This window comes from Babjeviella inositovora, assembly GCF_001661335.1.
Source record: "Babjeviella inositovora NRRL Y-12698 unplaced genomic scaffold BABINscaffold_1, whole genome shotgun sequence".
NCBI classification, from domain to species: Eukaryota; Fungi; Ascomycota; class Pichiomycetes; order Serinales; genus Babjeviella; species Babjeviella inositovora.
Genome location: NW_017566838.1, coordinates 1,917,944 through 1,943,478, shown reverse-complemented (window position 1 = coordinate 1,943,478; position 25,535 = coordinate 1,917,944). Strand labels below are relative to the sequence as shown.

Here is a 25,535-nt window from a genome sequence, read left to right as displayed (position 1 = left end):
GGGAAGGAGAAATAATAACGTCAGTGAACCTATTAAATAATAATATAAAACGACAGATGTGGTACATTTGATGGCCGTTGAGAAATATTTGGCCTGGTGGTCTCCGGAGAGCGGGGAAAATGCAGGATATACAACTCCTAAAAATAACAAGCCTCCAGCTGGCTTTTGTCGCTGATGGGAGCTAATTTACCTGAGCTTAGGATACTATAATAGAAGGGTGTTATGAGTTTACTCTGGAAAAATAAGGGTGTCAGAATGATTCTGTTTGAGCCAAAGGAAAAAGAAATCGACACAGACAAGATTCGAACTTGCGCAGGTAAAACCCAACGCCTGAACTGATATTCGGAAATAGCAGGGCGTCGCCTTAACCACTCGGCCACAGTGCCTTGAAATCTTAGATATTTCGAAATTCAATCTCTGTTGATTTGCAGTGAAAGGCATCTATTATGCCAAGTACTGGCAGAATTGCAACTGACAACTATAGTTCTCGTTTTTGGACAATTAATATCATACTTTTAATTGATATTGAATGCTTTGTGCTTGCACTTTGGTATAGGGGTTGACAGAAAGCTTGATTTTTCTCACTGTTAGCGCAGGCACCGTGCGGGTTATACTATGAAAGGAGAACAGGAAGCCTCCATGTGTATGCAAGATACTTGAGCATATGTAAGAGAGCCATGCCACAGAGTGCCTATTTGGTTAGATTTCGAATGAAGTACCTAATACGGTTAAGCATAAGCATGCTGATAAGCACCATCAGTGAAATTTTCCTGGGAGATTTTAGAGACAGCGCGTTATAGGTCTGCAGTCTGATTTCTTCATTACAATCCAATCACGACCATTCTTTTAACAACTGCGGTTTCAAAAAATGCTCAAATGATGATATAAACCGAATTCTAATTATCATAGCACACGCTATAATCTCCAGGTATTGATAATCAGGTACTAAACCCCACCCCTACACAAAGCGTAACATGCCCATCTCTGGCCTGCGCTACTTAGCATACAGGCTTCAAGATGAGAGCTCAGTCGCGCACGTGGCTGAATCGAGCCCTGCTCCCGAATTACGAGCCATGCTTCGTACGAGGAAATCGGCTCGTGATAAACGCATCAGTGATTCATCAGCTACAAATTTGCATCAGTTTCAGACCCGGTAGAATCCGTTTATTGCTTGCCTGAGTTTCACGTTTCACGTTCCACGTTCTCTTCCTACCCAGTTGATCGTCGGCACTCATACTCAGTTGCATCCACTAAGTTTCTCAGTCTGTTTAAACCCCTCAACCCCAATACTCCACTTTCTCGTACCCTCTTGTACCTCTCTCCCCCATGAAGTTCTCGCATTCCTTGCAGTTCAACGCGGTACCGGAATGGTCATCCAAGTACATCGCATACTCGACGTTGAAGAAGTTAATCTACACGTTGCAGCGCGACGAGGTGAACCGCGGCCGCGCGGCGGACGCCGTGATCGCAAATCCCGACGCGGTGCGCGTCTTCTCCGCGGCCCTCGACGCGGAGTTGAAAAAGATTGACGAGTTCTACCAGGCCAAGGAAAAGGCCATCTATGAAGAACTAGACACATTGCAGAGCGATTTCGCCGCGTACGAGGCGCAATACGAGCCGCGCAAGCCGATGCGTGCGTCAACATCCAACCCGAGCTTGCCGCACGTGCCGGCGGACGTGGACTCACCCGACGCGGCTATCCGTGCGTACGAGGGCGGCGCGGACGCATTCTCTGGCGACGAGTACGGGCGCCGTCTGTCCATCGACTCAGCGCGCTCGGCACACCTTTCGGACGACGACGACGACGTGTTCGACCCGCGCTCTTTCGCGTACGACCAAAGAATCTCGCTCAAGAAGCGAGCGGTCGCATTATTCACGTCCTTATCCGAACTCAAGTCCTACACGGAGTTAAACAGCACTGGGTTCACCAAAGCCCTTAAAAAGTTCGACAAGTCGCTCAACACAAAGCTCAAGCCAGCGTACACCGCGGCGTTGGGCGAAAAGTCGTATGTGTTCTACCCCGAGACGCAGACAGAGCTTCGCGCGAAACTTGCGCAGGTGGTGGGACTCTACGCCGCGCTCGCGACCGGCGGCAACGCGGATTCCGCACGCACTGAGTTGCGCGTACACTTGCGCGAACACGTCGTATGGGAGCGCAATACGATCTGGCGCGACATGATCGGTATGGAGCGCAAGACGCAGGCCGCGGGCGTATCCGGGCGCACCCGCACGCAGGACACTGCCACGCACGCGTACGCATACTACGAATACCCGTTGTCGCACGCGCGCGGCTGGTATGTGCGCGTGCCCAAAATGGTCCTTGCGCGCAACGCCCTCATGGGGTACGCCATCGCCCTTACAACCGCGATTCTCCTCCGCCACTCCCCCTTCGTCGACCCAGCCCAGCGCAACTGTTTCGCTATCCTCGTGTGCGCATCTCTTCTTTGGGCATCCGAAACCATCCCACTCTTTGTCACGTCGCTTCTTGTGCCGCTCATGATCGTGGTGCTCGGTGTGGTGAAGGATGCGGAGGGTACGCGGATGCCCACACCTGACGCGTCGCGCTTTATCTTCTCAGCGATGTGGTCGTCCGTAATTATGCTCCTCCTCGGCGGGTTTACCCTCGCAGCGGCGTTATCCAAATACCATATTGCGAAGATGGTTTCCACCTGGCTCTTGCTGAAGGCAGGAACCCGTCCCAGCACTGTGCTTCTCGCGATCATGGGAGTAGCTCTTTTTGCGTCGATGTGGGTGTCCAACGTCGCCGCGCCGGTCTTGTGCTTCTCGATCGTGCAGCCACTCTTGCGCACACTTCCGCCGGGGTCGACCTACAGCGTTGCGCTCATCCTCGGTATTGCTCTTGCGGCGAACATCGGTGGTATGGCCTCGCCAATCGCCTCGCCGCAGAACATCATTGCGATCGGCGAGATGTACCCTGCGCCGCTGTGGGGGCAATGGTTTGTCGTCGCCTTGCCCGTGTGTATCTTGTCGCTCCTTCTCATCTGGGGCTTCCTCGTGCTTACGTTCCGCCAGCCGCGCGACATGCGCCTCGCAGCAATCCGCACCATTGACGATAAGTTCACGGGCACTCAGTGGTACATCTCGCTTGTGACGCTTGGCACAATTGTTCTTTGGTGCCTTGCATCGCGGTTAGAGGGCGTGTTTGGCGAGATGGGCGTGATTGCAATCATCCCGTTGTTAATGTTCTACGGCCCGGGCTTACTCACCACCGCTGACTTCAACAACTATCCGTGGAACATCGTGGTGTTGGCGATGGGCGGCATTGCCCTTGGAAAGGCCGTTTCGACCTCCGGGCTTCTCGCAACCATCGCCGTGCAGATTCTGACGCGCGTCGCCGGCTTCTCGCTCTTCGGCGTCATGCTCACGTTTGGCGCGTTGGTGCTTGTCGTTGCAACGTTTGTTCTGCACACGGTTGCCGCGTTGATCATCGTTCCGCTCGTGCGCGAGATTGGCGAGGCCATGCCTGACCCGCATCCGCGCTTGTTGGTAATGTGCACCGCGCTTTTGTGCTCGGCGGCGATGGGATTGCCGACGTCCGGGTTTCCGAACGTGACGGCAATCTGTATGACGGACGAGGTGGGCAAGCCATATCTTACGGTAAAGACGTTTATTACAAGAGGTGTGCCCTCGTCAGTTTTGGCGTACGTGGTGGTGGTGAGTGTGGGGTATACCGTGATGAGCATTCTCGAATTCTAGCGTCGTGAGTGCATAGCATGAGCGAGCCTAGGTTTTATAATCGGCCTTTTTTGTTTACCCCACCATAGATACTTGTAACAGTAGACAGTTGTATAGGAAAGTAAGCTGGTCGCGAAGTGGCTACAGTGAGTAGCTAGCTAGAAAGCAGACAATAGGCACTGTGGGGCTACTGCTAACCAGTCAATAGACCTTAAGTTGAAATATAGATTTGCATATTCAGGGATTCAGGAGTAATCTGAGTGGCAACTTGCTGTATCCCCCGTGGATTTGTCTCGTATCCTTTCCTATCAATTGATTTACTTGCCGATAGAGCCGGTAGCTCCTTTCACGGTTTGCGAATTCAACAAACGTTTCTGTTTGGTCTGTTGCTACTACGGTAAGGTAAAACTTCCGAGTTAAATATCAAATAATCTCAGAAATGACTAGGTTTGACTAAAAACACGCGAATAATTGGTATATAATTTCTGGTTGCACGACTGGCGGGACTCTCTAAGTACCTTCCACGTTGTTACACGGAACTAGATCTTCCGGGGGCCTCCGGATTACAAATTTGGGGTCGGCGACCGTTGGCTTTGCAATCCCTGCTCACCCACGACCAAAATGCAGTCACCGTTCTCAACGACACGGTCGTACACACCCAACTCATCCGTGTAATCAAGCACGCTCAGATCAAAACTTCCTGGCTGGAACCAAACCCCACGCAACCACTGCTGGTAGCCCTCGTGCCTGCCCAATTCCTTTAATGTGTTCAACGTGACCGCCGGTGGTGTGATGAACGAAAGGGCAATCCCCGCATCCGAGGAACCCAAGGCCAGGCGGATAGCCGCAGAGACATTGGCAGAAACCGGAACATCGGCGATTGTTTTGCTCTTGGGGTTAATAGGCACTACCGTCAAGTCATGGCTTAGGTACCACTTTAAAACTTTGAAGCCAAACTTGGACTCGTCGCTCAGCGCCCCCACTACGAGAAAAGTGGTGGTCGGATAGCTGGCGAAAAACTTCTGTACTTTTTGGATGTTCAACGACATTGGATATCTAGATGAAATCAGGTGGTTTGGTTGCAGAGAGGATGGAGCGGCACACATGTAGCCTGGGAGATATGCGGGGAGTCTCGGGGTTAAACTGTGGCACGAATAAGCCTGCATATAGATTATAGGGCGGAACTTTCGTTGCATTTTCGGGTGAGCACCTTATAGGAACATTAGTGAGTTAATCCCTTGCGATGATATAATTTTCACCCTCCATACACCATATTTAGCTTTTTATAGCTCCAATATACGATATATATATATTTATGTTTCATAGTGGGTATATCAACCCCGGCAAATAACCAGGAAGGTGCTAGACCTCAACTGGGGTTTATAGCTTGGAAAATAGCCCTATAAAAGTACTTTCATATATACAAATATCCATTATTTATAAATGCCGATGCCTAATGCCGAGGTCCAAGAAAGGAATGCGAGGGAAAGAAAGGAAACACTAGGAACCAAACTTGAGAAAAACTGGATCATGGAACTTGATCGCCGTGGACGATCTACGAAAGTGATGCCTTTGTTTAGACTTTTCACTATCAGTGCTACTCCTTCGGTCTAAAATCTCTTCTTTAGGTTCTTCGTCTTCCTCGTTTGTGGATCCAAAGAGCAAGAAATGCGCCTTCTCGTTCGTCTCGAGGGGGGCGGTACGGCCGTGCGATCTTAGCGGGCAACAGCTATCATCGTCCCCCATGGAATCGACCGAAGAGGTGGATGAGGATGCATTGCACATAAGATATCCGTTAAGAGGTTTGTTCGATTGCCGCTCCGGAAGGGCAAAGAAGTCATGGGCTGAGGCGGAATTCGCCGACGAAACCGTGGAGATGGATGCAAACGAAGCCGATGATGTGGGCTGCTGAGGGGATAACTCAGAGGACACCACAACCGGCGAGGACAGTGGCGTAGTATGTTGGGGAGGTAACTTTGTCTCAATAGCAAGTGAGAAGCGTCTGAGAGGCTGGTTCAGGGTCATTGTGTTACTTATGTCGGGCAGAGTAAGGGGCGTGTAGAAGTTATAGTCAAAGGGTATCAGAGTTCATGGGGAACTGCGTGTGGAGCTCAACTTGACAAAACGGGCTATGATTTATGGGGAATGTCCTTATATATAACAGAGGACCAACTCAAAGATCACCGGCTAAAAAACTTTACTTGGTAGGAACCAGTGGGTTGATATAACATCACCTACTTGGTTAAGCCGAAAATAATATATGCAACCTTAGACTGACGCGCTGCATACCAATTTCCGTAATGTGATGCATATAGGAACGCACGAGCAGTGATGGTGGTGTAAACCTTAAAAAGGACAGCCCAGCCTGGGCCAAAGGGGCTTTTATCACCTGGCTTAAGAATCGCTTAGATAGAGGAAAGACCTTCGTTCCGTGCCAAATATAATGGCAAACGAGCCTTGCAGCAATAGCTGGCGATTTGTGCATGTGCGGCGGCAATGCCAAAATTTAGCCGTTTAGGGCATAAACAGCCCCTTGACGGGCTTGTATACAGGGATTGCGGTCGTACTGCTTGGCCCCATCCTCCGGATCAGGATTCAGGTTATACCTGTGATCGAGTGATACCATGGGAAGGTGTCTAACGGAGGCGAGGAACTAAGATCGGTAAAAATAGATGATATATACGGCCTAGCTTTCACTGTCTGCACGAGACACTAGGGCTCCCCACATTATGGTTGCGGGGGGTCAAAGCTCGAAAAGGCCTCACCCTTGCAACGTTAAGTAATGCCCCTGTTCTTTTTTTTTCGTATAAAACATATATTGCTATTTAAAGTTTGTGAGATAGGCGTCGAGACATGCATGCGTGTGTAGCTACAGTGTATGTAAAAGTGACGTGATATTTCAAGTGGCAGGCAGAGAAAGCAAAAGCATATCTAGGCCTTCGGGTCGGTTTCTCGACGTCATATGCATGTATCAGGAAACTTATCTAGTTGAGATTTTAACTATTGAGGACCTCTGGTCGTGTACCTCGGTGTTGTAAAAAGAATGACATGGTGTGACCACAAGTTATAGGCCATTTCATGGAAGAGTCGATAAACGTGAAATAAATTCGCATAATCAGCATTTACCCACTGTTTCCACCGATTGGTACTTAGGGGGGAGATATCACGAGGTTCTCACCTCTAGCTTAAAGGGAACTAATGTGGTAATCTGTCACATCCTTTCATCCGTTAAACTTTCTTGAAAGCTTTGGAACCTTTCAGCCTTGAGAGATATGGAGACACCCTCCCCTATATAACTCTAATGGGCCACTTCCGCAACAGCAATCTCATGCAATATTAAAGTTTTTCATGCAGTCTACAGGAGTTAGCGAGGGGAGATAACAGGTATAACCAGCATGTTTGTTAAAATTGATCGACATTGGTAAGTCGTCTAAGATGTGCTTTTTGAATTCTCACAGGCTTCAAATGTGCTGGTGCATACACACTTCGTACTTTCTTCTAGCCGTGCCACTGAAAAGCTGATAGATTGCAAGAGACTTTGAAAGTGGGAAACACATGCTCTCTGTGCAAACCGAGCTTTCTGGAATTCACCAGTTCTTGCGATGAAACTGGAACAACTGTTTGCTGCCCAGGGCGATCTGAAACACCAGGGGATTAAAATACAATTTACGAGAGAAAGAGCAAAGTAGCAGCTGAACACCATATGGCAAGCGGCGAAATCTTGTTTACCGCGGAACGACATTTAATCGTTGGGGGGGCAAAATCCAATGTAGGCGCCAATAAATTATCGATTTCACCTCCTATCGCATGATTATAAAAGGCAGCCATAGTTGGGGTAAGAATGGAACTATGTAATGCAACTGTCACTTTCCCACGAGTCTGTATCATGATGTGCTAATGGCATTGGTGCAGTCCAATTTTTTTCTCTAATTTACGTCCTATGAAACTACTCTTTGATACAATGGGCACCAATCTTGAAAAGAGTCTGATATAAGCACCCCATTAAGTAAAACTAGCCGATAAAACGCTACTTGAATAGTGTGCCGTAAATACCGGAAACTGAAGGATGACCAGGGGAAAGCTAATAATCTTATTCACCAATACAGCTTGAAATTTTGTCCTTGCTGATCAGCAGCCGAAAAACAAACAGAAATATTTATATTTTAAAGTAAAACGAGACCTGATGCCATGCGCCAAGTATGCGCATCCGAAACTGGTAGAAATGCCTGAATTCGCCTGATGTACCACCTTATTTTGCTTCACTTCCGGCATTCCAGACTGACGTTGGGTGTGATCATGAGCCATTCTTATGACATCATTCCATACTACTTGATCACAATTCCACATTCACCTTGAAATTTTTTGCCGTACTTCATTTGTAAAAGGTGGAGCATCTGATAACAGCGATACTCTCAAACCTCCGATCACACTAGCTGCGATCCCGGGAATGTGATTATATTTTATACACCAGCTACGAAATCAAAAGTACTATTACAAGGTATATAATTTCTGAAACGGCTCAAATTTCTCTCACGCTCTGATAGCAAGTCAAAGCTTCAGATGTAGTATAAAGCTAGAATTATTTATGGGAATTTCAGAAATGCAGGTCAGAGATAAGAAGCTTATCAGCGGTACAAATACAATCAGCAATACGTCACCTTGCATGCCTTTGTCAGAGCCTTTCCTTCGGTTTTATTTAAATACCTCCACCAGAAATTGTATATACGAACCCAAAAGGTAATTTCGGTGCCGGGACCTCTTCCGCGCCGCCCTCTCCCATCATGCTCTTGAGTAGGAAGCTTCAAATGGCCTGTGCCAGATATACATCAACCAAAATTCAATACTAGGTGCGATTTAAATACAGGAAATTGGTAATGTAATAATGCCCGTAAACCCAAAGGTTATTTTTTATAGGCACAACCTTCATGACACCGAGAATGTGCGTTAAAAATATTCTCAAAAATAAGAGGAATAATAATATCCGCCGCCCTAAATTTGGTGTCTCCAGCACTGGTCTCGCTGCGGCTCAGTCCCACACGGTCTCTGATTCGAGCGAAATGACAGCCAAGCCTCGCATCAATCTCAGCACTCGTCAAGCTATTTTATCAAACCGCTTACGGTCTATCCATAACTAACCTATACTTATATCTATCTTCCAGACACCTGATTTATATGGTTAGCTCTGAAAATATCCGCCGGCGGACAGGCCAAGCGCTCTCGACAATGTACGACCTCACATCCACGGTTGCGGCGTCCAACGAAGATTCAACCATGGGAGTCGCTGCAGGCACGGCCGCCTCCTTCCTCAGCATCGGGATAGACAAGGTCAACCGGAAACTGTCGGAAAAAGAGACGATGCTCGCAGTTGACCGCGAGCTAGACGGTTTCGGAGAAGCGGGGGAACCCCGTGAACACTTTGTGGATAAGCTCCTCGATAAATTGCTCCTCCACGCGTTACCCAAAGACCTTCCAGGTCGCGAAGATGTCGCGTCGCGCCTTAGTGACCCAGACCGTAAGCTGACACCCCGCTTATCACTCACCACGTTGACAGGCAACTTCAAGAACTTGAGCTCGCGGATGAGCGGGTTGTTTGAGGTGCAATATGCACTTGGGCGGGTGTTCATGTGGCGCCACCCGAGTGTCACCATCAGCGTATTATTCCTTTATACTGCGGCGTGTCTCTACCCGCACCTTCTCTTGATCTATCCCTTGGTGTACCTTCTCTTCGGGGTGATGCTTCCGGCGTATGAACATCGTCATCCAATTCCCAGAGCCGAAACCGTACCAACTAAGCGCCGCGGACAGTCTCTTATGGAGTTTCTCAATCAGACGCGGGAAAAAAGTATTGCCGAGGAGCTCATCGCAAAGAGCGATTTTCTTACGCCGCTCAACAATGAGGGTGAAAAGAGAAGTGGTCAGGAAGGGAAAGTCCAGGAAGGGAATGACCCAGAAAAAGGAATGAACCAGGATAAAAAGCAAGCTAGAAGCGATGAAAATCCAGTGAAAAGTGATGAAAGGTCAATGAAGAGTGATGAAAATCCAAGAGACGGAACCCTCAAAGCTGAAATTCCTGCGGATGACGACGAAAAACCTTCCCACGGAACCTTGGTCAAGTCTCAGATGGAACTCTTTATCAACATGCGTGACCTCCAAAACCTCACAACTGACGTGATCAAAGTCTACGATGCGACAGAAGAATTTGTCTACGGTACTGCTGGGTTCAAGGACGAGCGTATATCCACGTCCTTGTTCATCAGCGTGCTCCTGCTGATTGCCCTTCTCGTGTTCCTCGGGCCGTACACCCCATGGCGGCTGATTTTTGTGTCCCTGGGCTGGGCCGTGGTGGTGGTGTGCCATCCCAAGTGCGCAAAGTACGTCAAAAGAATCAATCATCTTTACATTGCCCCACGGAACAAAAAGATGGCTGAATTTGTCGCGAGTGTTTACCGGCGTAGCGAGCGCAACGCGATCATCCTCGACGAGCAGCCGGAAGTTCGCGAGGTCGAGGTGTTTGAATTGGAGCAGGGCTTGACCGCGAGTCAGTGGAACCCCTACTGTTTCGCAGTCAATTCCTTTGAGCGCAGCCATGCGGCACGGCTCACGCAGCGCCGTCCCGTTGGCGCGACACATTTGTCCGAGGTTCTTCCGCCAAAGGGCTGGAAGTTTGATGCCGGTGAAGACCACGAGTGGCAGATTGACTATAATGCAAATAAGTATGTCCGGGAGCGGGGGATAACGGGGGTCCGGATCGATGACCAGAACGAGTGGGTGTATGACGTGGAGGGAGGATATTATGATAGCCAGTGGAGACGTCGGCGCTGGGTGCGGAGCTGTTATCGGTACGCGCGGGCTCCAAAGCGGTCGCACACTTTGGCTGTTTAAGATGATGAGTACATGAATGTTTATATTAGTATTCGAAGCAGAGCTGTAATCCATTTGTAAGTTCTAGGCCTATTCGTCCTGGGAATAAAATCTACGCCCTGACGAAACATTCTGGCTTCATCTGGTGGCGTGACTCTGTCTGTTGCTTACTAGTCATAATGGCAGTAATATCGCAGCTACACCCCAAGCTCAGATCATCACGCCTTCATGGAAAAGATATTACACGCCTTTACTAACAGCAATACCTAATGAAGCGGCCAGGTACAAAACCGTACACCCATTGTAAAATATTAAGGATAATATTCGAAACACGTGCTCTACCACATATAGTGGCTAAATACATATGCATCTCAACGTGTGAAGCTTAAAAACGGTACTTTTAACTCCGCTCTGATCCCGCTAATCGTAAAACTTTTAGTATAGCTGTGGGAGGAAATATCGTCCCGACGGACAACTATAGGGCAAATCCTGGCGCTATTGGCCGCATCAACTCCTCCTCAGTCCCCAGCATCCCCTCGAACAACCGGCGATAGCATTCCGAAACCGGGTCATTAAAGTGGTCGTAGGGCCGTGCGCGATCTAGAAATTCCCCACAAAGATAGCAGAACGGCGTCTTGCATAGATGGCAGGTCATTTTATTGCACCCATCCATCTTGGCAGAGACCACCCCACACGACGGACACGCGGTCATCAGCTCGTTTGCCATCATCTCCTTGAACAACACATCCATATGCCACGCATCGGCAGCGCGCCGGAGCTTGAACTTACCGTAGTAGTCCTCCAAATCCCGACGGTCCTTTGACAGCTCAGGATACGAGAGATACTGTTCCAAGACGTCTTCGGGGATATCTAGTCGGACAGCCAATCGGCACATGGACTTGCCGTGCCAGGAGTTGGTGCAATGAATGCAGAAGGCGTAGCGGCACTTCGGGCACACCACCAAGTCATCATTAACGTCGTCACGGATAATCCCGTGCCCACACGCCTCCACCGGGCAGTTAACGGCTCTATTAGGGAAATTGGACTTGAAAAATTCGTACTGATCACGCGTGAACAACGTCTGGAATCGTGTGACAATCTCTGGTGGGAGAAATGAGAGGAAATCAAGGGAAAGCGGCGGCGTGAACACCACGCGGAGAATCATATCTCTGGTGCTGGTACCACTGGTGATGAATGTCTTGGGGTCTGCCATTCGCTTTCGCTCTTCGGCAACTCGTTTAGTGCACTCGTAATCAGGACAATGTACCTTTTCTATATCACCTGCTGTGATGCACGTGCTGAAATACTCAAGCAAACAGGCTTTGCAAAAGATGTGGCGGCACAGCTCAATCCGCAAGCAGCTCTTGCCCTTTTTGTACTGCTGGCAGATCTCGCACGTGAAGCTTTGGGTGTCGAATTCTTCCTGGAGCTGCTCCCGGTTATAGCTTACAAAAAACTCGAACTGCACCTCGGTGAGGGCGATGGGTGGGTCGAGGCCAAAGAGCACAAACGCCTGCTCCTGGAGGTGATCCACCATCAGGAAGACAACCATATCACGAAAGTCGTCCCATATCAGAAGCAAGGAGGCGTGAAGCGCAGTTAGTGTGGCCTCCGGAAGCCACAGGGACAGGAGGGCTACGGTGGGCGGAGTGTCAGGGTAGGTTTCCGGGAGTTGGAAGAAAAACTTGAGAGGCGGGAGGTAATTAATGCTGTCATAAAGCGGTTGTGTATTTGGGACCGCGGCGAACGATATGCCAACAGGGTCCGCCGAATGGATGGAGATCGTAATAGTACCACTGTAAGAGGTGATGTCTAGTTCTGCATCAGGGTAGATAGCTTCCAAGGATAGAAGTTCTTGGGACCGTGGAGAATCTTCCATACTAAATGTTGGAGGCAGAGACCGTTGAATGACGAGTTTGAAAGAGAAGTAGAGCAGAGTCGATGAGATGCGTAAATTTCAAGCCTTTTCCATGCCGTAAGCCGCATGTGATGCAGGAGCGTCGAAGGGCTTGGGCATGAAGAATAACATGGTACGTAGGAGAAAGTAAAACAGTAGGAGGTTAAAAGCGAGCAGTGATTTTACAACATAAAATCACGCCAAATATTTGTCATAAATATGGGGCTTAACAAGGGCTAAGACAGGAACAGCACACTTTAACTACAAGGCTTTGGGAGTAAGCGATGGATGGTAATAATAGAGGGCACAGAAGAAAAGGTGGTTCTGAATGTCTAAAAGGAAATGAGCGGGAAAAGCGGGCGGCATTTCAGCGTTTTGCCACCTAAATTAGTAACTTTTACCCATAAGTGTAAATTTTCATAGTCGCTCAGTGACCGCGATAGTATATTGGACATGCATACAGCTGTTCTGTTCTCCAGGGAAGAGATTTCTGATGCACGCAGTTGTCACCGTATTTTGATGGTTGCCAGGATGACAGAGGTTGGGGTATCCCCCATAAGCAATCAAAAAATACCAGCGCTACAATACCAGATTCGGCATGGTTTTGGTTCTATTGGAGCGTTATTGCCCATACAAGCTGAAGTAACCACATGTATTTTCTATAGCAATATGAACATGTGCCGCGAGAAATAGCGTTAATGGTTGATTTTTTGTCTATGGCTTGTGCTGTGTTTTACCTCGGATAGTTAGCTCAAAATTTCCTCTCCACTATTTATTTTGACAAAGAATGGAAGTTCATAAGTGATGGAACCGTCGACTTGCTTATCTCACAATCTGGAGTCTCCTGCAGGCGGAATTATCGCCATCTCTGCGGCTTACACCAAGCGCCAAGCGTATCAAAAAGATCCGTTCATGTCAATTCTTTATCACCTATCACTTTCTCGTATACTACATTCTTCCAATTTATATCCATACCATCCCCCAATGGTTCTCATTCGAGTTGCTCCGCTTCTCCTTTCTGCCGTCACAGCTTTGCCCTTCAGTGCTGTTCTATACACAAACACTTCCCTCGTTCATTCAAATGTCTCCGCCCCAGCGTTGTGCCTGGACATTTACAGTCTCCCCAGCGCCTCGCAATGTGCACAGTTCCGGTCGTATTGTGCCGCTGAGCTCGATGTTCCATCATTTTTCCCGTACCTTGAGCATTACTACTGTTCTGCGCTTCCGCGGCCGCTCAGCAACGCAGTCTTCCTTGTGGTTCTCCTCACCCTCTTCATGGCCCTCGGACTAGCGGCTTCGGACTTTTTGTGCGTAAACCTCACGCTTCTCAGCGTAATTCTTCACATGTCTGACAACCTTGCGGGCACCACGTTGCTCGCATTGGGTAACGGCTCGCCGGATGTGTTTGGCACCTACTCCGCCATGGACGTGGGAAGTGGTTCTTTAGCTCTCGGAGAAATTATCGGTGCTGCATTGTTCATTTCTTCGGTAGTTTTGGGGGCCGTGGCCTTAGTAAAGCCCTTTCAGGTGGCAAAGAAGACCTTCATCCGCGACTTGCTCTTTTTTATCGGGGGTATTGTCCTTCTCTTCACGTTTATTCTCAACGACGGCTACTTGAGTGTGGTGGAGTGCACGGTGCTTGTGGCGTACTACGGGGTCTTCCTTTTAGTCACCATCAGCTGGTACTGGCGGGATAAGGTGAATGTGATGCGGTATCTCACAAACAAACGATCCAGAGAGGCCTATGTAACCTCCTGCCTACCAGAATTCTCCCAGCGAACCGACCATCTAGACCAAAGTTTAATCGAAGCTGAAGAGTTTGCCCCAGATATCACAAACTTGGGAGACTCCGAGAATCTCTCACCGCTTGACTTGTACACCGCGTCCCTCGTCTACGGCCAAGGTGGAAACACCCCTCCCCTTCTCGTATATGACGAGATTTCCCATTTTATGGCCGTTAAAAATAAAAGACCTCCACTCTCCCGCGTGAGGCCGTCGATTCTCCAGGCCTTGGAGCTTAACGACGCAATACAGTCCCTCAGAGAGGACGGAACCATCCCTATTGAGTTGGAAAGCAGGAATGGCACCGCCCCCGTCAAACTCCCTCGGCCCTTCACCGCCCCAGAAGTCAGATACAGAGGCTATCCAGATGAGCCAAACGGTCCGATGTCCGTTTCTGCCCCAACCAGATACCGCGACGATCCTAACACCCCAACTGAGTCTGATGCCACGCACTTTCAGAAGCTGAATGTGTTTATCAAGAGCTCAGGACAAAGCGACCTCCGGAGGGTCTTTCTCCCCCATTTGAACAGCTTCAGAAAGCAGTCCTGGGTGTCCCAGGTGTGTTCCGTCTTGTGCCTACCTTTTGCGGTCTTGCTCAACATAACCGTTCCAATGAAACCGGAGGGCACGTCTGAGTCACGCAGCGCAAAGTACAAGCGTGTATTGGCCACGGTCCAAGCGGTGCTCTCGCTTCCCACTATCTGCTTTTTCTGGTTTGGCGAATCGATGAACCTTGCCTCTATGTTTATAGCCGTGGTGGTATCTTTAACTTTCGGTGTGGTGACGTTTCAAACCCTCGAAAACGACCCACCAAAATGGTTTGATATACTCTTTGCGGTCTGTGGCTTTGCCACATCAATCTGCTGGATCTCAGGCTTTGCGAGCGAAATTATTGCGCTCTTAAAGACCTTGGGGTTCATTTATCGCATCGACGATGCCATCTTGGGGCTCACCGTCTTTGCCATAGGAAACTCTATTGGAGACCTTGTGTCCAACTGGTCCATTGCCAAAGGCGATGCCCCGGCCATGGCCATTGCCGCATGCTTTGCGGGGCCGTTGTTGAACATCTGCGGTGTAGGTCTTAACGGGTTGTTGATAATCCCGATGAAAGAGATTGAAAATGTGATTGTTCCGGGAAAAGGCTACCGTATTGAGATTTCATCCACCTTGGTAATGAGTGGATCCATGTTATTGGTCAGTGTGTTCTACACGTTGATTGCGGTGGCAAGAAACAAGTGGATCATGGATAGGTCTATTGGGCTTGTGCTCATCGGTTTCTGGGCCCTTCCTACGTTTGTTTCTGTGCTCGCAGAGATATTCTCTTAAGCCGTGTAAATTTAAGATTGAAGTGAATCTTGCTGTTATAGTGCCTTAGTGCATGGATGAGAAGGCAAACATTGCGGAATTAACGAAGCTAGGTAAGGGCCTCTCTGCTACGTCAATGCTATCATGGTGCCTCCGAGGACACTGTGTTTATTTCGACGTCATAACCAGCATGGAGATTAGGAATAGAGTGTTACGTATCTAACGGCTGTATTGATGCCATTTAGGTAGCAATTACATGGCTTTACGTAGAGCGTGCTCAAGCTGAAAGCATTTCGACGCATGTTGGTTTACAGTATATCTCCCAAGATTGGACATAAGGTTTGATCACAATGAATGCTGATATATTACGGTATGTAAGCAAATCATAAGAGAACGGATTGGGGCCAAATTGAACGTTGGTAGTTTAGGGTATTTCAGGGATTGGATAACGCTTCGAATCATTGATCCGAGTTGATACTTCAACTTCGGGCAGTGAATGTGTCTGGTGTCTGATTCCTGTAGTTAATGATTAAGTGGGTTGCTGCAGATTATGCATACGCATCCATGGTGATGGACTGGGAATACTCCTCAGCCTGCTCCACGGGCGGATCTTCACGGAAGTACGGGTGCTGTAACGCACGCTTGGCACTGATTCTGTTTGCGGGGTCATAGGACAACAAATGCTCGACCAAATCCAAGCCGTCGCGGTCCAAAGTGGGGATAATAGTGGCGAGGTCCTTTTTGCCCCACTTGGGGAAGGTGGGCTTAAAGTCCGGAAGGTAGTTCACATCCGGCCAGATCTCCTCGGTAGGGGTTCCCATGATACGGAAGATGCGGAAAATCTCGTCAATCTCGGAATCACCAGGGAAAAGCGGCTTGCGATTGACCATCTCGGCGAAAATGCACCCGATAGACCACATATCCACGCCTGTAGAGTACTGCTTCCCCCCTAACAACACCTCCGGAGCCCTGTACCACAACGTAACAACCTCATGGGTGTATGCTCTCAAAGGCACCCCAAAAGCACGCGCCAAACCGAAATCAGCTAGTTTGAGGTTCCCCTCCTTGTTGATGAGCAAGTTCTGTGGCTTCAAGTCGCGGTGGAGAATACGGTGCGCATGGCAATAGTACGTCCCCTTTATGAGCTGCATCGTAAAGCGTTTGACCATATCGGCACCCAACCCCACGCCCTGTGGGATCGACTCCATGTACTTCTTCAAGTCCAAGTCGAGGAACTCAAACACAAGGTACAACTTGTTGGAGTCAGAATGGACAATGTCATACAATCGTACAATGTTATCATCCTTCAACTCCTTCAATAAAGAGATTTCGCGGATCGCCGTCGACGGAACGCCCTCGTCCTCGCTCTCTAAGCGGATCTTCTTCAATGCCACCACGCGGTTTGCGTTACGGGTGTCAAGCGCCTTGTAAACCACCCCGTAGGTACCTTCGCCGACCTTTTCGAGTCTCTGGAAATCTGATAACTCAACCATTGTGTGATCGTGAATGTGTCAAGGTGGATTCAGTTTCATGTTACCCCTGATCCGTGTTTACTTTTTAAAGCATGTGCTGTAGCTTGTTACCCTCCTGGCCCAAAGCAGAGTGTTTACGTCACGTGGCCTGTCTCACGATTTACTAGCACAAACATGGGCATCAACACGTGACAGATGTAAGCGTGGATACCTGCGTGAGATAACTTTACTTTAACGGAAACGGGGTTAGGTTAGAAATCCAAGGTCTGAAAGGTTTGATCTTTCCTCTGGATTATATGGAGTTGTACTACATAGGGTTTGTGCCTTGTTGCGATTATACAGATCTATACAGCCCGGGTCGATGGGCCCAAGCCACTAACACGGCTGTATGAAACAACGGTGATAGGCGATGGGATTTAAAATCAGTTAGATTTTATCCCTTTTAACAAGAGTTAACGATTACAGCCCCGCATTCTCAAGGGATGGCTCACATTTCTTATTAAAGTTCCGCCGGATCACTATTGCCATTCACCATCTACGCCTCTTAGACATTGATAAAAACCCATCTCCCAAGAATTTTTATGGATGGCATATCGATATACACCCCCATGTTTCTTCGGTTATGTTTGAGCTCTCGATACTTGATGCAAACATGTGGAAACTATTTCAAATATTCAGGGTTAATGCCAAAGGACACTGCCAGCACTTTCATTACGGCATTTCATTGACACCAACACATAGACTTCATAGACAGTGTATACAAGCCGCACAACCTGCACCGAAATTTTTCAGGTAAACAAGCCCTTACTATGGCGTCGTATATCGCTCCGATCGTATACGCACCTGAGCCAAAAAAATTCAGCGTCCTATATAACCCGTGCCTTCTCTTTTCTTTTTCAGTTCTCTTCTAAACCCCAAGATCTACAATGAACCTTCTTTCTCTTGTCAAGTTTGTGGCGTACCTGGCTATTGTCTACTCTGTGTTCAACGCGCTCTTTGTGCACTGGCTCCCACGCTTCTACGTCTTTGACAAGGATGTCTTGAAGCAGCTTTCCCAGGACGTGCTCAACAACCACCCAGAGGGCAACATCACCGCGATAATGACCGATTTAGCGGTTAGCATCAAGGCGGAATATGGTGACATTATCAATGACCTCAACTTCGACGACTGGGTGTATAACGTCGCAGGTGGTGCCATGGGGACCATGTTCATCCTCCACGCCTCCATCTCCGAATATTTGATTTTCTTTGGCACTGCCGTTGGGACCGAAGGCCACACCGGTATTCACTTTGCAGACGACTACTTTACCATTCTTAAGGGTGAGCAGCGAGCAGCCGGCGCGGGTGCCTTGGAAACCGAAATGTACTATCCAGGTGACCAGCACCACTTGCAGAAAGGTGTTGCCAAGCAATACGCAATGCCACAGAATTCCTGGGCCTTGGAATTGGCGCAGGGTTGGATTCCAGCCATGCTTCCGTTCGGGTTCTTGGATACCTGTTCGTCCACCTTGGATTTCACTGCCTTTGGAAGAACCACCTACTTCACGGGCTTGGATATGGTGAAGAACTTACTCAGAGGAAAATTCTAGTGGTGCTCAGATATGTAGATCTAATAGCACGTGTAATATTCGAAGTAATAACCCAAAGAACGTTTTGGCCCTGTAAGCACCAGTGACAAATGTAATTTGTACAACAAAGGAATGCTCGTGGTGTATTTGTTATTTTGGTCTAAGCCAGCGTGATAGAGTAAAGGGAATCCGAGTATGACGGCTGATATTCGTTTGTGCTAGACTTTCAATTTGATTGACGCCAATGTCTAAATGCTACCCATAAAGTCAGCTTGGCCAGGAAATATATGGCCAGTGGACTTAATTGATAACCAGGATGGCTTTGGCCGAGCAGTGCTAGTAACCTATGATTTCGGGTATAGTTGGAATTCCTACTTTAAGAAATAGATATCTTCATTATATTGAAACCTACGGGCGTTCGTTCGACATGGAGAAAAAATGTCAAAGTAATTTAGTTTTCTCCAACGATGCTCACACTATTTGTAATACACCGTTAATTTTCCTCCCTATCCTGGTTATTCACCAGCTCATTCAAGTTAACTCATCTAGTACCTCCTGATATCCGAGTATATTTTAAAAATATTCTCTGCATACTTGCCTGGGAGATGAACCCTTTGCCTGATTTCTTTCGTAGACTCCCTTCTGCGCATGCAGGACATTTAGTCTCCACTCGAGCCCGCCGGCATAACATGCGGGATGAAAACAAAGCACCGCAAAACGGGTTCACCAGTCCCATCAACCATCTCCATTACCACTCTCCTTACACATCTACCGTACAATACAGACAGTCCGTCTGCGCTTACACTACTCGCCCCACCACACGGAAATCCACATGAGCTCGCTACAGACGAGAGACTTGAACGTTGCGGAGTTCGACTATGCGTACTCCCGCAAAAACCTCAAGCCGGTGACGCCAGAGACGGCCAGCGTCGAATCATTACCAAAGCCAGAAAAGCTGGAGGAGATAAAATTGACGCCCAGATCGCGCGCGCTCGCGCGACACCGGTCGCTCAACGGGTTGGAAGAGGTGAAAGAAAACGATGACTCTGGAGGAATACAAGCGCGGATTAGACGCTACGCATCAATCAGCCTGACAGAAGAAGCGCAGGTGTATACAAGACCAACACGGCAGACATCGCAGCGGTCGTTGCGACTGGCCTCGCAACTCTCATCGCCTAGCACGGAGCCCGGAACGTTGATGGAGAGCGTTATTCGGCCAAACAGGTCAAAGATTGACCAAATGGACAAGCGCAAGCTGGCGCAGGAGTCAAACGCCACGGAAAAGCTGTATCTCTTCCAGTCCAACGACGCCAAAATCATGGTCTTCCACGACCAGCTCGGTGAGGATATCTCCAAAGCGACTAGCACAAAGGGACGCTTGCTCGGGCATGGCGCGTTTGAGATCTACTCGATGCACTACGGCTCTATCACGTATCTCCACTGCGGGTCTGTTATCTACCCCCTCTTGCCGCGCTTGAAGATCCTCCGCATTAACTACAACCAGTTCATTGTGCCGTTGTCAAACCCCGAGCGGTACTGGCAGATTACTCTTTTCACGGTGGACGAGGCTGTGATTGACCAGCTCGTGGCAGTATTCAGTAAGAGCGTCAAGTTCCGGAACCTCTACTTTAAATCAGGCGACGAGCTCGAGGATAAAGCCGAGTGGGAGAAGTTGAGGCGCGAGGTGGCAGAGCGGGGAAACTCGGTGCGCAGCGCCAGCGAGAATATCGATAGGATTATTGATTCGAAAAGGGCTAATGGATTGTCTCCCGATAGCGCTATGGATCTAGGGGAAATGCCCCGCGAGCTTGATTCGTTGTGTCGCACCACCTCTGATTCGTCGCTCAACTCAACCATTCGCTCTGCCACTGCCTCGCCGGTATTTGAGGAGTTGGGGATGATCGACGAGATTGTCAACCCAGAGAGCGATACCCCTCAAGCTGAGGGGCTTGGTCTGATCTTGAAAGACGGTCGCGAAGCAAACAGTGCTCTGGGGTTCCCAATTGATCTCCAGCACAATCTTGATCTGAATTTCCAACTGAATTTTGTCGCGAACCGTGCTCTGAGCTTCGATCTGAGCCTTGGACTCAATAGAGACGCCTTCCCTCCTATAAAACAACCATACCCGCCTTACCCAAACCCAGACGATACCCAGTTATACTCCCAAGCACCCCTCGACCTCCACATGCCTGCCCCTGTTCCCGCTAAGACCTTCCACGAGGAGAAAACCGCCTTTTTGAACGATTTCCCAGACTTACCTGTACTTTCGCCGATTTTCTCGCCCGTTACTGCGTATGAAATCAGCGCACCGCTCAAAAAGACCAATTCTGCCTCCTCGCTTGATTCGCTCCTCGGTGAGTTTGAAGAATCGTTCAGCAGCAACGTCATTCCTCCTGCAAACCCTGTCTACGGTACGCAACACCAGACCTCCCATGATACGTTAATGCATAGTGTCTCACAGCGGCCGTCGCGCAGACCGTCCATGGTCTCCAATATGTCGCTTTCCCTTCGCAAGTTGGAACAAAAGCACGTCAAAGAAGAAGCAGGGAGTTTAGCCTCTTCGTTATACCGCCGTGAATCGTCGTGGATGGACCCCAATGACATTGAAATTGCTAGCTATATCCATGAAGCAACCGAAAACTCTGTCCAGTACTGCCAGCTTAACGAAGCGAACTTGGCAAGACAGGAAGCGCACCCGTTCGAACCAAAAGTGAGCCTATCCCGTAAAACATCCTTTGAGTCTACCCTCAACTCGTACCGTTTGCCATACTACTCCCATTGGGGTCCATCTGACGAAGCTCACAACCCTCCAAGAACGCATCGGCGCCCCCGGCTACCCAGCCGTTCAAATACTTACGAAAAATATGAGGCCAGAGATGACGGATTCAGAGACAGAGGGGTCGAAAGCCCTGCTGACCTCCGGAGGGTCCAGCGTGGCATAATCCACAGCCATTCGGCTGACATCCGGAGCTTGTCTAAACGCAACCTGACGAGCTTGTCTGAGCACCTGTATCCCGTTGTATCTGTTCCACGCACATACGATTCAGTGCCAGAAAAGAGTAGCTCAGCCCGTGACACGTTACGGCATCAAAATAGGCCCCAAGGGTTGCCCGATTATCCGATGTCACGGTCAAGAAAGACGTCAGAGGTGGGTAGTGACTATCAACAGCGCAAGAAGGACAGGGTTAGGTCTGCGGTAAACGGCAGTCATCGATTTGATTCTCAAGAGATCTTCAGTATAGTGTCATCTAGAGCCACAACCCCGGGCCTTATTTCCCGTTCTGCTTCCGTCCGGGACATTCCGTTGGCACAGCAGCAAAGGAAGCCGTCATTTGCGTCCAAGCTCTTTGGGTGGTGAGGCAGGCTCAGGAAGACAAAGATTTTGTTAGGATTGAAAGTCTATTCTGTCGAAACGTGGCACTAGTAGTTGTCATACGCCTTTCAAATCAATGGCCCTGCCATGAGTGTACTAGGTTATATTTATTTATTTTGCCCTTTTTCATGTTTTATGTTTAGCCGGGAAGTAGTTAACTTTTTATATCTCAGAGTGATACCCATATTAACGTTTGAACCTGTGAATTTGCAAATGATTTGTACTTACACTTTTTTTTGTTTTTTTATTGTATGTAGCATGAATGTTTCCAGATCTATTCTCGGATTAGTATATATCATTTTAGCTTTCAATAAAATTGATTGAGCCGATGCATAATTATAGAAAAGTTAGTAATTCCTATCAAAAGCCCTGTGAACACATTCAAGGACTGATACATTATGCGTTTGCTGGTCGGTGCCGTGATACCCTCTGGCTTGTAAATGCTTAGACCTAAGCTCTGGGGGGCTGGTTAAACCTAGTGAAGTAATTAATGAATGTGGTTCGGGTTTATGAGCAACTTTTGGGGCAACTGCTTACCGCTAATGGTTTACAAGCTTAATACTAGGAGTAAACAATTCGCTTCTCAGAGGGCATGTCCTTGTCGGCATTCTATATGCACCAAAGACCATGCTAGTAAACTGATTATTATCCGGCCGTGCTGTACTACTGGTCTTAGATACAATCATTATTTATTTTCTCAGAAGAAGCCGTGATATTAACAAGAGATATGAGACAAAATGAGGGGCTGTAGGCGCTGCCAGGCGGAAAAAAAGTTTATCGTGAAGGAAACGTAGCGTTACGTTCTTAGGAAAGGACAAGCATGCTTGGGGTACACAGTGGATGGCACGGATACCCTAGGACGGCCACATAAGAAGCGTAACTTATAATTCTGGGGCTCCTGGGACTGGGTTACCGTTGGCATCAACCAAACCCTGTTGCATCAACATGAGTTGCTCGTTACCGGCACTCTCGACCTGGATACCGAGACCGAGTCTGGAGGTGCTCTTGATCTGGTCAATCTCACCAGAAAACAAGATGGACAAAGTTGGCAACAACTTTCTCTCCAAGAAACAAGAAACCTTACCGGCAGTGTCAACCTGGCCTCTGAAAACAGACTGTCTGTACTCGTACTTGGCACCGATGGTGGTAGAGCCTTCAAAGACCGGCTCGATGCCAATTGGCTGGCCCATGACAGAGTCCATGATTGGCTTATAGGAGATGGCCAAGTTGGATTCCAAACCAGCCTCGACGTTCAGGGAGACCTTTCTCCAGAAAGTGGTGTTCAATGCACCCTGGCCCTGGAACTGGGCGGTGGCGATCCAGTTGCCGGCGTTGTAGCGACCAAAGTAAGAGATGGCCGCCTCACCTGGGGCACCTGGCTGCTGCTGGTAGATGGTTTCAAGACCAACGGCCAATCTAGGGGTGATAGACTGCAACAAAGAACCGACAGCGACACCGGAAAAGCCGTTGAACAAGGATGGGTTCAAGGTCTTTACGTTGATGGAAAAGTCATCGGACTGGAAGTCCTGTTCCAACTGGACCATCGCTGGCTGGCCGTTGGCAAGCTGTAAGGTGACCTTGGAGATGTTGTTCTTGTCCCAGCCATAGTTGAATCTGCCGGACAAGGAGAGGTCGTTGTCGACGTTACCCTGCGCAAAGAGCTGGTCGTTGGCGTAGAACGCGGTAAATGCGTACGGTGGCAAAGACTGGGAGCCAATGGATAAAGTGTGGGAGGTCTGGAAGGCTGGGTTCATGTTAAAGACCTTGTTCAAATCGGCTCTCAAGCCGGTGAAGAAGTACTGGTTGACGAAAACGTCGCGGGTGACTTCCTTGGATAAGTTTTCAACGGTACCTGGGTTCTCCAAGTTCAAGTTCTTGCGATGGGTGGCAATGTCGGAGTACACGCGGTTGACATAGCCAAAGACCGGGTTGGAGGACCAGAAGGTGTCCGACTGGGACTGCTGTGGGATGACACCTGGGATGGGCATAGCGCCCAACTTGGACAAGTCGCCGAAAGCGAGCTGGGACACGGGGTTGTTATCAGTGGCAGACATGGTTGATGGAAGAGAAGGCTGTTGTGAGGGTTGTGTATGACGGCTAATATGAACGCTGAAAAATCAGAAAAATGCGTCGGAAACCGGGAGGCGCACGAAGGGACCGGATATACGCAGGGATGTAATGTACGCACATTTCAGTGAGAGACACTGATTAGTAGATCAATCAGGCGGCTAATTAATGAACTATATCGGGTGAATTCACAATAAACCATTTTTTTTTAGCTAATGCTTTAGATTACTGGGATTGTGTGGGGTAAAGGCATATACTTGGAATCCGGAATATAGGTTGGCTGTTAAGTGTTACTAAGAGGGCTATTAGTTCCAGGATCGACAGAATATTCTATAAACATATTTTTATTAGAGAAACTGGACATCACGGTCCCCCTCTCGATTTAAAAACTGGCCTTGATGAGCTCTGGAAAATCTCTCTTCCAAAAGTTAACACGGATGGGGTTTGAAACTCCGAGTCACCATTAGTTGTGCTACTTTGGAGTTCCAGGGATACTTTTCGGAGCCACATCTAAACACTTCTGGAAGCATCCGCTCCTTTCCCCATTCTTCCATGGAGGGTAGGGGCCTTGGGAGGCTACGAACTCAATATGTCTTTCTTTTGGGATCGTAGGTGTACGGTAAAAGCGGCTCCAATCCGAAAAAAAGAGCAGTAATTTGTTTAGCACTTCACTCTGTAAACGCAGCTTTACGCTCCCCGTAACCGTTTCGTCTCTTTTAACCTCTTAGAGAGAAATGTTTGTCACCAACTTTTTTTCTGGTGCCTTTGTTAAATCAATCCGCTTACCCACGGTTTCCTGGAACCTAGCCATCAATTGTCTAAAACAGTTAGTAAAATTTCGCAGGCGTGAATCTAGCCTTTACATACTTTTTTTTCTCGATGCCACTCTTGAATTCGTTGATCTGGAACTGGCGGTCATCGTTGGTTTCCTCCAAACCATCAATATTGGCCACTAAATTTTGCTTGATCCTGGAGATCTTGCGTCTGAGGGGCCCAGCGTGGTTACCGAACTCCTGGACGGAGATCCTGCCCGACTTGACATCCTCGATCAACTCGATCAATGCCGGTAAAAGCTCTGTATCTCGGGTGATTTGGGCTAACGCATCCACCTGCAACTGTTCCTTATCAATAGTGCCCACCAAGGTTTCAAGCTCGGGGGTTGGGAACTGCTTGAATTCCGTATCGATATCCATCTTCATATCGTCGAGGGGTGTCAGACTCTTAGACAGCGGCTGGATGAAGTCCGTAAATATAGTTTCATTGGCCAACGGAGAGCCGTTGAGGTTCTGAGGGGTATTCATTGACCTAGTAGTAGGGTTTATATATAATAAGATGCGAAAGTAGCGGAGAGGGTGTACGAAATATTGAGTGCATATGAAAGAGTCTGGTAATTGAACTGAATGTCCTGGGGGGAGCGTATCTCGGTCACGTGATATACCCCCTTGGGACTATGCATATAGCCGTCTAGGTTGGCCGAGACAAATCCTTTCTACGGTAGCTATAAAAATGGTCAT

At 48.6% G+C, this 25,535-nt stretch overlaps 13 protein-coding genes and 1 non-coding gene across 14 annotated transcripts; 5 read left to right on the top strand and 9 right to left on the bottom strand.

Annotated features, from left to right (window-relative positions):
- Positions 1-287: 287 nt before the first annotated feature.
- On the bottom strand, positions 288-386 carry BABINDRAFT_t26. Its single transcript has one exon. It is a non-coding gene; the product is annotated as a tRNA-Ser (tRNA).
- Positions 387-1,326: 940 nt separating this feature from the next.
- On the top strand, positions 1,327-3,951 carry PHO91 (Pho91p; the record flags this gene model as incomplete). Its single annotated transcript, XM_019130276.1, has 3 exons — positions 1,327-3,675; positions 3,806-3,842; positions 3,905-3,951. 3 exons carry the CDS (start codon positions 1,327-1,329, stop codon positions 3,949-3,951), a joined length of 2,433 nt encoding a protein of 810 aa, XP_018988337.1.
- A 308-nt stretch (positions 3,952-4,259) lies between these two features.
- BABINDRAFT_31611 (uncharacterized protein) lies at positions 4,260-4,745 on the bottom strand (the record flags this gene model as incomplete). The annotated part of the gene is made up of 1 exon (XM_019131553.1): positions 4,260-4,745. The coding sequence occupies one exon, from the start codon at positions 4,743-4,745 to the stop codon at positions 4,260-4,262; it is 486 nt and encodes a 161-aa protein (XP_018988336.1).
- Positions 4,746-5,196: 451 nt separating this feature from the next.
- Positions 5,197-5,721, bottom strand: BABINDRAFT_164722 (uncharacterized protein; the record flags this gene model as incomplete). Its single annotated transcript, XM_019130275.1, has 1 exon — positions 5,197-5,721. One exon carries the CDS (start codon positions 5,719-5,721, stop codon positions 5,197-5,199), a length of 525 nt encoding a protein of 174 aa, XP_018988335.1.
- Positions 5,722-7,131: 1,410 nt separating this feature from the next.
- BABINDRAFT_159484 (uncharacterized protein) lies at positions 7,132-7,798 on the bottom strand. The gene has a single exon (XM_019127686.1). It carries the CDS (start codon positions 7,522-7,524, stop codon positions 7,363-7,365), a length of 162 nt encoding a protein of 53 aa, XP_018988334.1. The 5' UTR covers positions 7,525-7,798; the 3' UTR covers positions 7,132-7,362.
- BABINDRAFT_159483 (uncharacterized protein) lies at positions 7,472-8,186 on the bottom strand. Its single transcript, XM_019127685.1, has one exon. It carries the CDS (start codon positions 7,999-8,001, stop codon positions 7,825-7,827), a length of 177 nt encoding a protein of 58 aa, XP_018988333.1. The 5' UTR covers positions 8,002-8,186; the 3' UTR covers positions 7,472-7,824.
- Positions 8,187-8,868: 682 nt separating this feature from the next.
- On the top strand, positions 8,869-10,578 carry BABINDRAFT_57186 (uncharacterized protein; the record flags this gene model as incomplete). Its single annotated transcript, XM_019132276.1, has 2 exons — positions 8,869-9,610; positions 9,698-10,578. 2 exons carry the CDS (start codon positions 8,869-8,871, stop codon positions 10,576-10,578), a joined length of 1,623 nt encoding a protein of 540 aa, XP_018988332.1.
- Positions 10,579-10,621: 43 nt separating this feature from the next.
- Positions 10,622-12,498, bottom strand: BABINDRAFT_159481 (RBR-type E3 ubiquitin transferase). The gene has a single exon (XM_019127684.1). It carries the CDS (start codon positions 12,434-12,436, stop codon positions 11,033-11,035), a length of 1,404 nt encoding a protein of 467 aa, XP_018988331.1. The 5' UTR covers positions 12,437-12,498; the 3' UTR covers positions 10,622-11,032.
- Positions 12,499-13,544: 1,046 nt separating this feature from the next.
- Positions 13,545-15,714, top strand: BABINDRAFT_159480 (uncharacterized protein). The gene has a single exon (XM_019127683.1). It carries the CDS (start codon positions 13,730-13,732, stop codon positions 15,560-15,562), a length of 1,833 nt encoding a protein of 610 aa, XP_018988330.1. The 5' UTR covers positions 13,545-13,729; the 3' UTR covers positions 15,563-15,714.
- A 60-nt stretch (positions 15,715-15,774) lies between these two features.
- CDC28 (cyclin-dependent serine/threonine-protein kinase) lies at positions 15,775-17,056 on the bottom strand. The gene has a single exon (XM_019127682.1). It carries the CDS (start codon positions 17,032-17,034, stop codon positions 16,090-16,092), a length of 945 nt encoding a protein of 314 aa, XP_018988329.1. The 5' UTR covers positions 17,035-17,056; the 3' UTR covers positions 15,775-16,089.
- Positions 17,057-17,939: 883 nt separating this feature from the next.
- ERG2 (C-8 sterol isomerase) lies at positions 17,940-18,602 on the top strand (the record flags this gene model as incomplete). Its single annotated transcript, XM_019130274.1, has 1 exon — positions 17,940-18,602. The coding sequence occupies one exon, from the start codon at positions 17,940-17,942 to the stop codon at positions 18,600-18,602; it is 663 nt and encodes a 220-aa protein (XP_018988328.1).
- A 700-nt stretch (positions 18,603-19,302) lies between these two features.
- Positions 19,303-22,169, top strand: BABINDRAFT_159477 (uncharacterized protein). Its single transcript, XM_019127681.1, has one exon. The coding sequence runs from the start codon at positions 19,414-19,416 to the stop codon at positions 21,937-21,939; it is 2,526 nt and encodes an 841-aa protein (XP_018988327.1). The 5' UTR covers positions 19,303-19,413; the 3' UTR covers positions 21,940-22,169.
- A 526-nt stretch (positions 22,170-22,695) lies between these two features.
- Positions 22,696-24,008, bottom strand: TOM40 (Tom40p; the record flags this gene model as incomplete). The annotated part of the gene is made up of 1 exon (XM_019131078.1): positions 22,696-24,008. One exon carries the CDS (start codon positions 24,006-24,008, stop codon positions 22,836-22,838), a length of 1,173 nt encoding a protein of 390 aa, XP_018988326.1. The 3' UTR covers positions 22,696-22,835.
- Positions 24,009-24,782: 774 nt separating this feature from the next.
- On the bottom strand, positions 24,783-25,253 carry MED9 (Med9p). The gene has a single exon (XM_019127680.1). It carries the CDS (start codon positions 25,212-25,214, stop codon positions 24,849-24,851), a length of 366 nt encoding a protein of 121 aa, XP_018988325.1. The 5' UTR covers positions 25,215-25,253; the 3' UTR covers positions 24,783-24,848.
- Between the last annotated feature and the right edge of the window lie 282 nt (positions 25,254-25,535).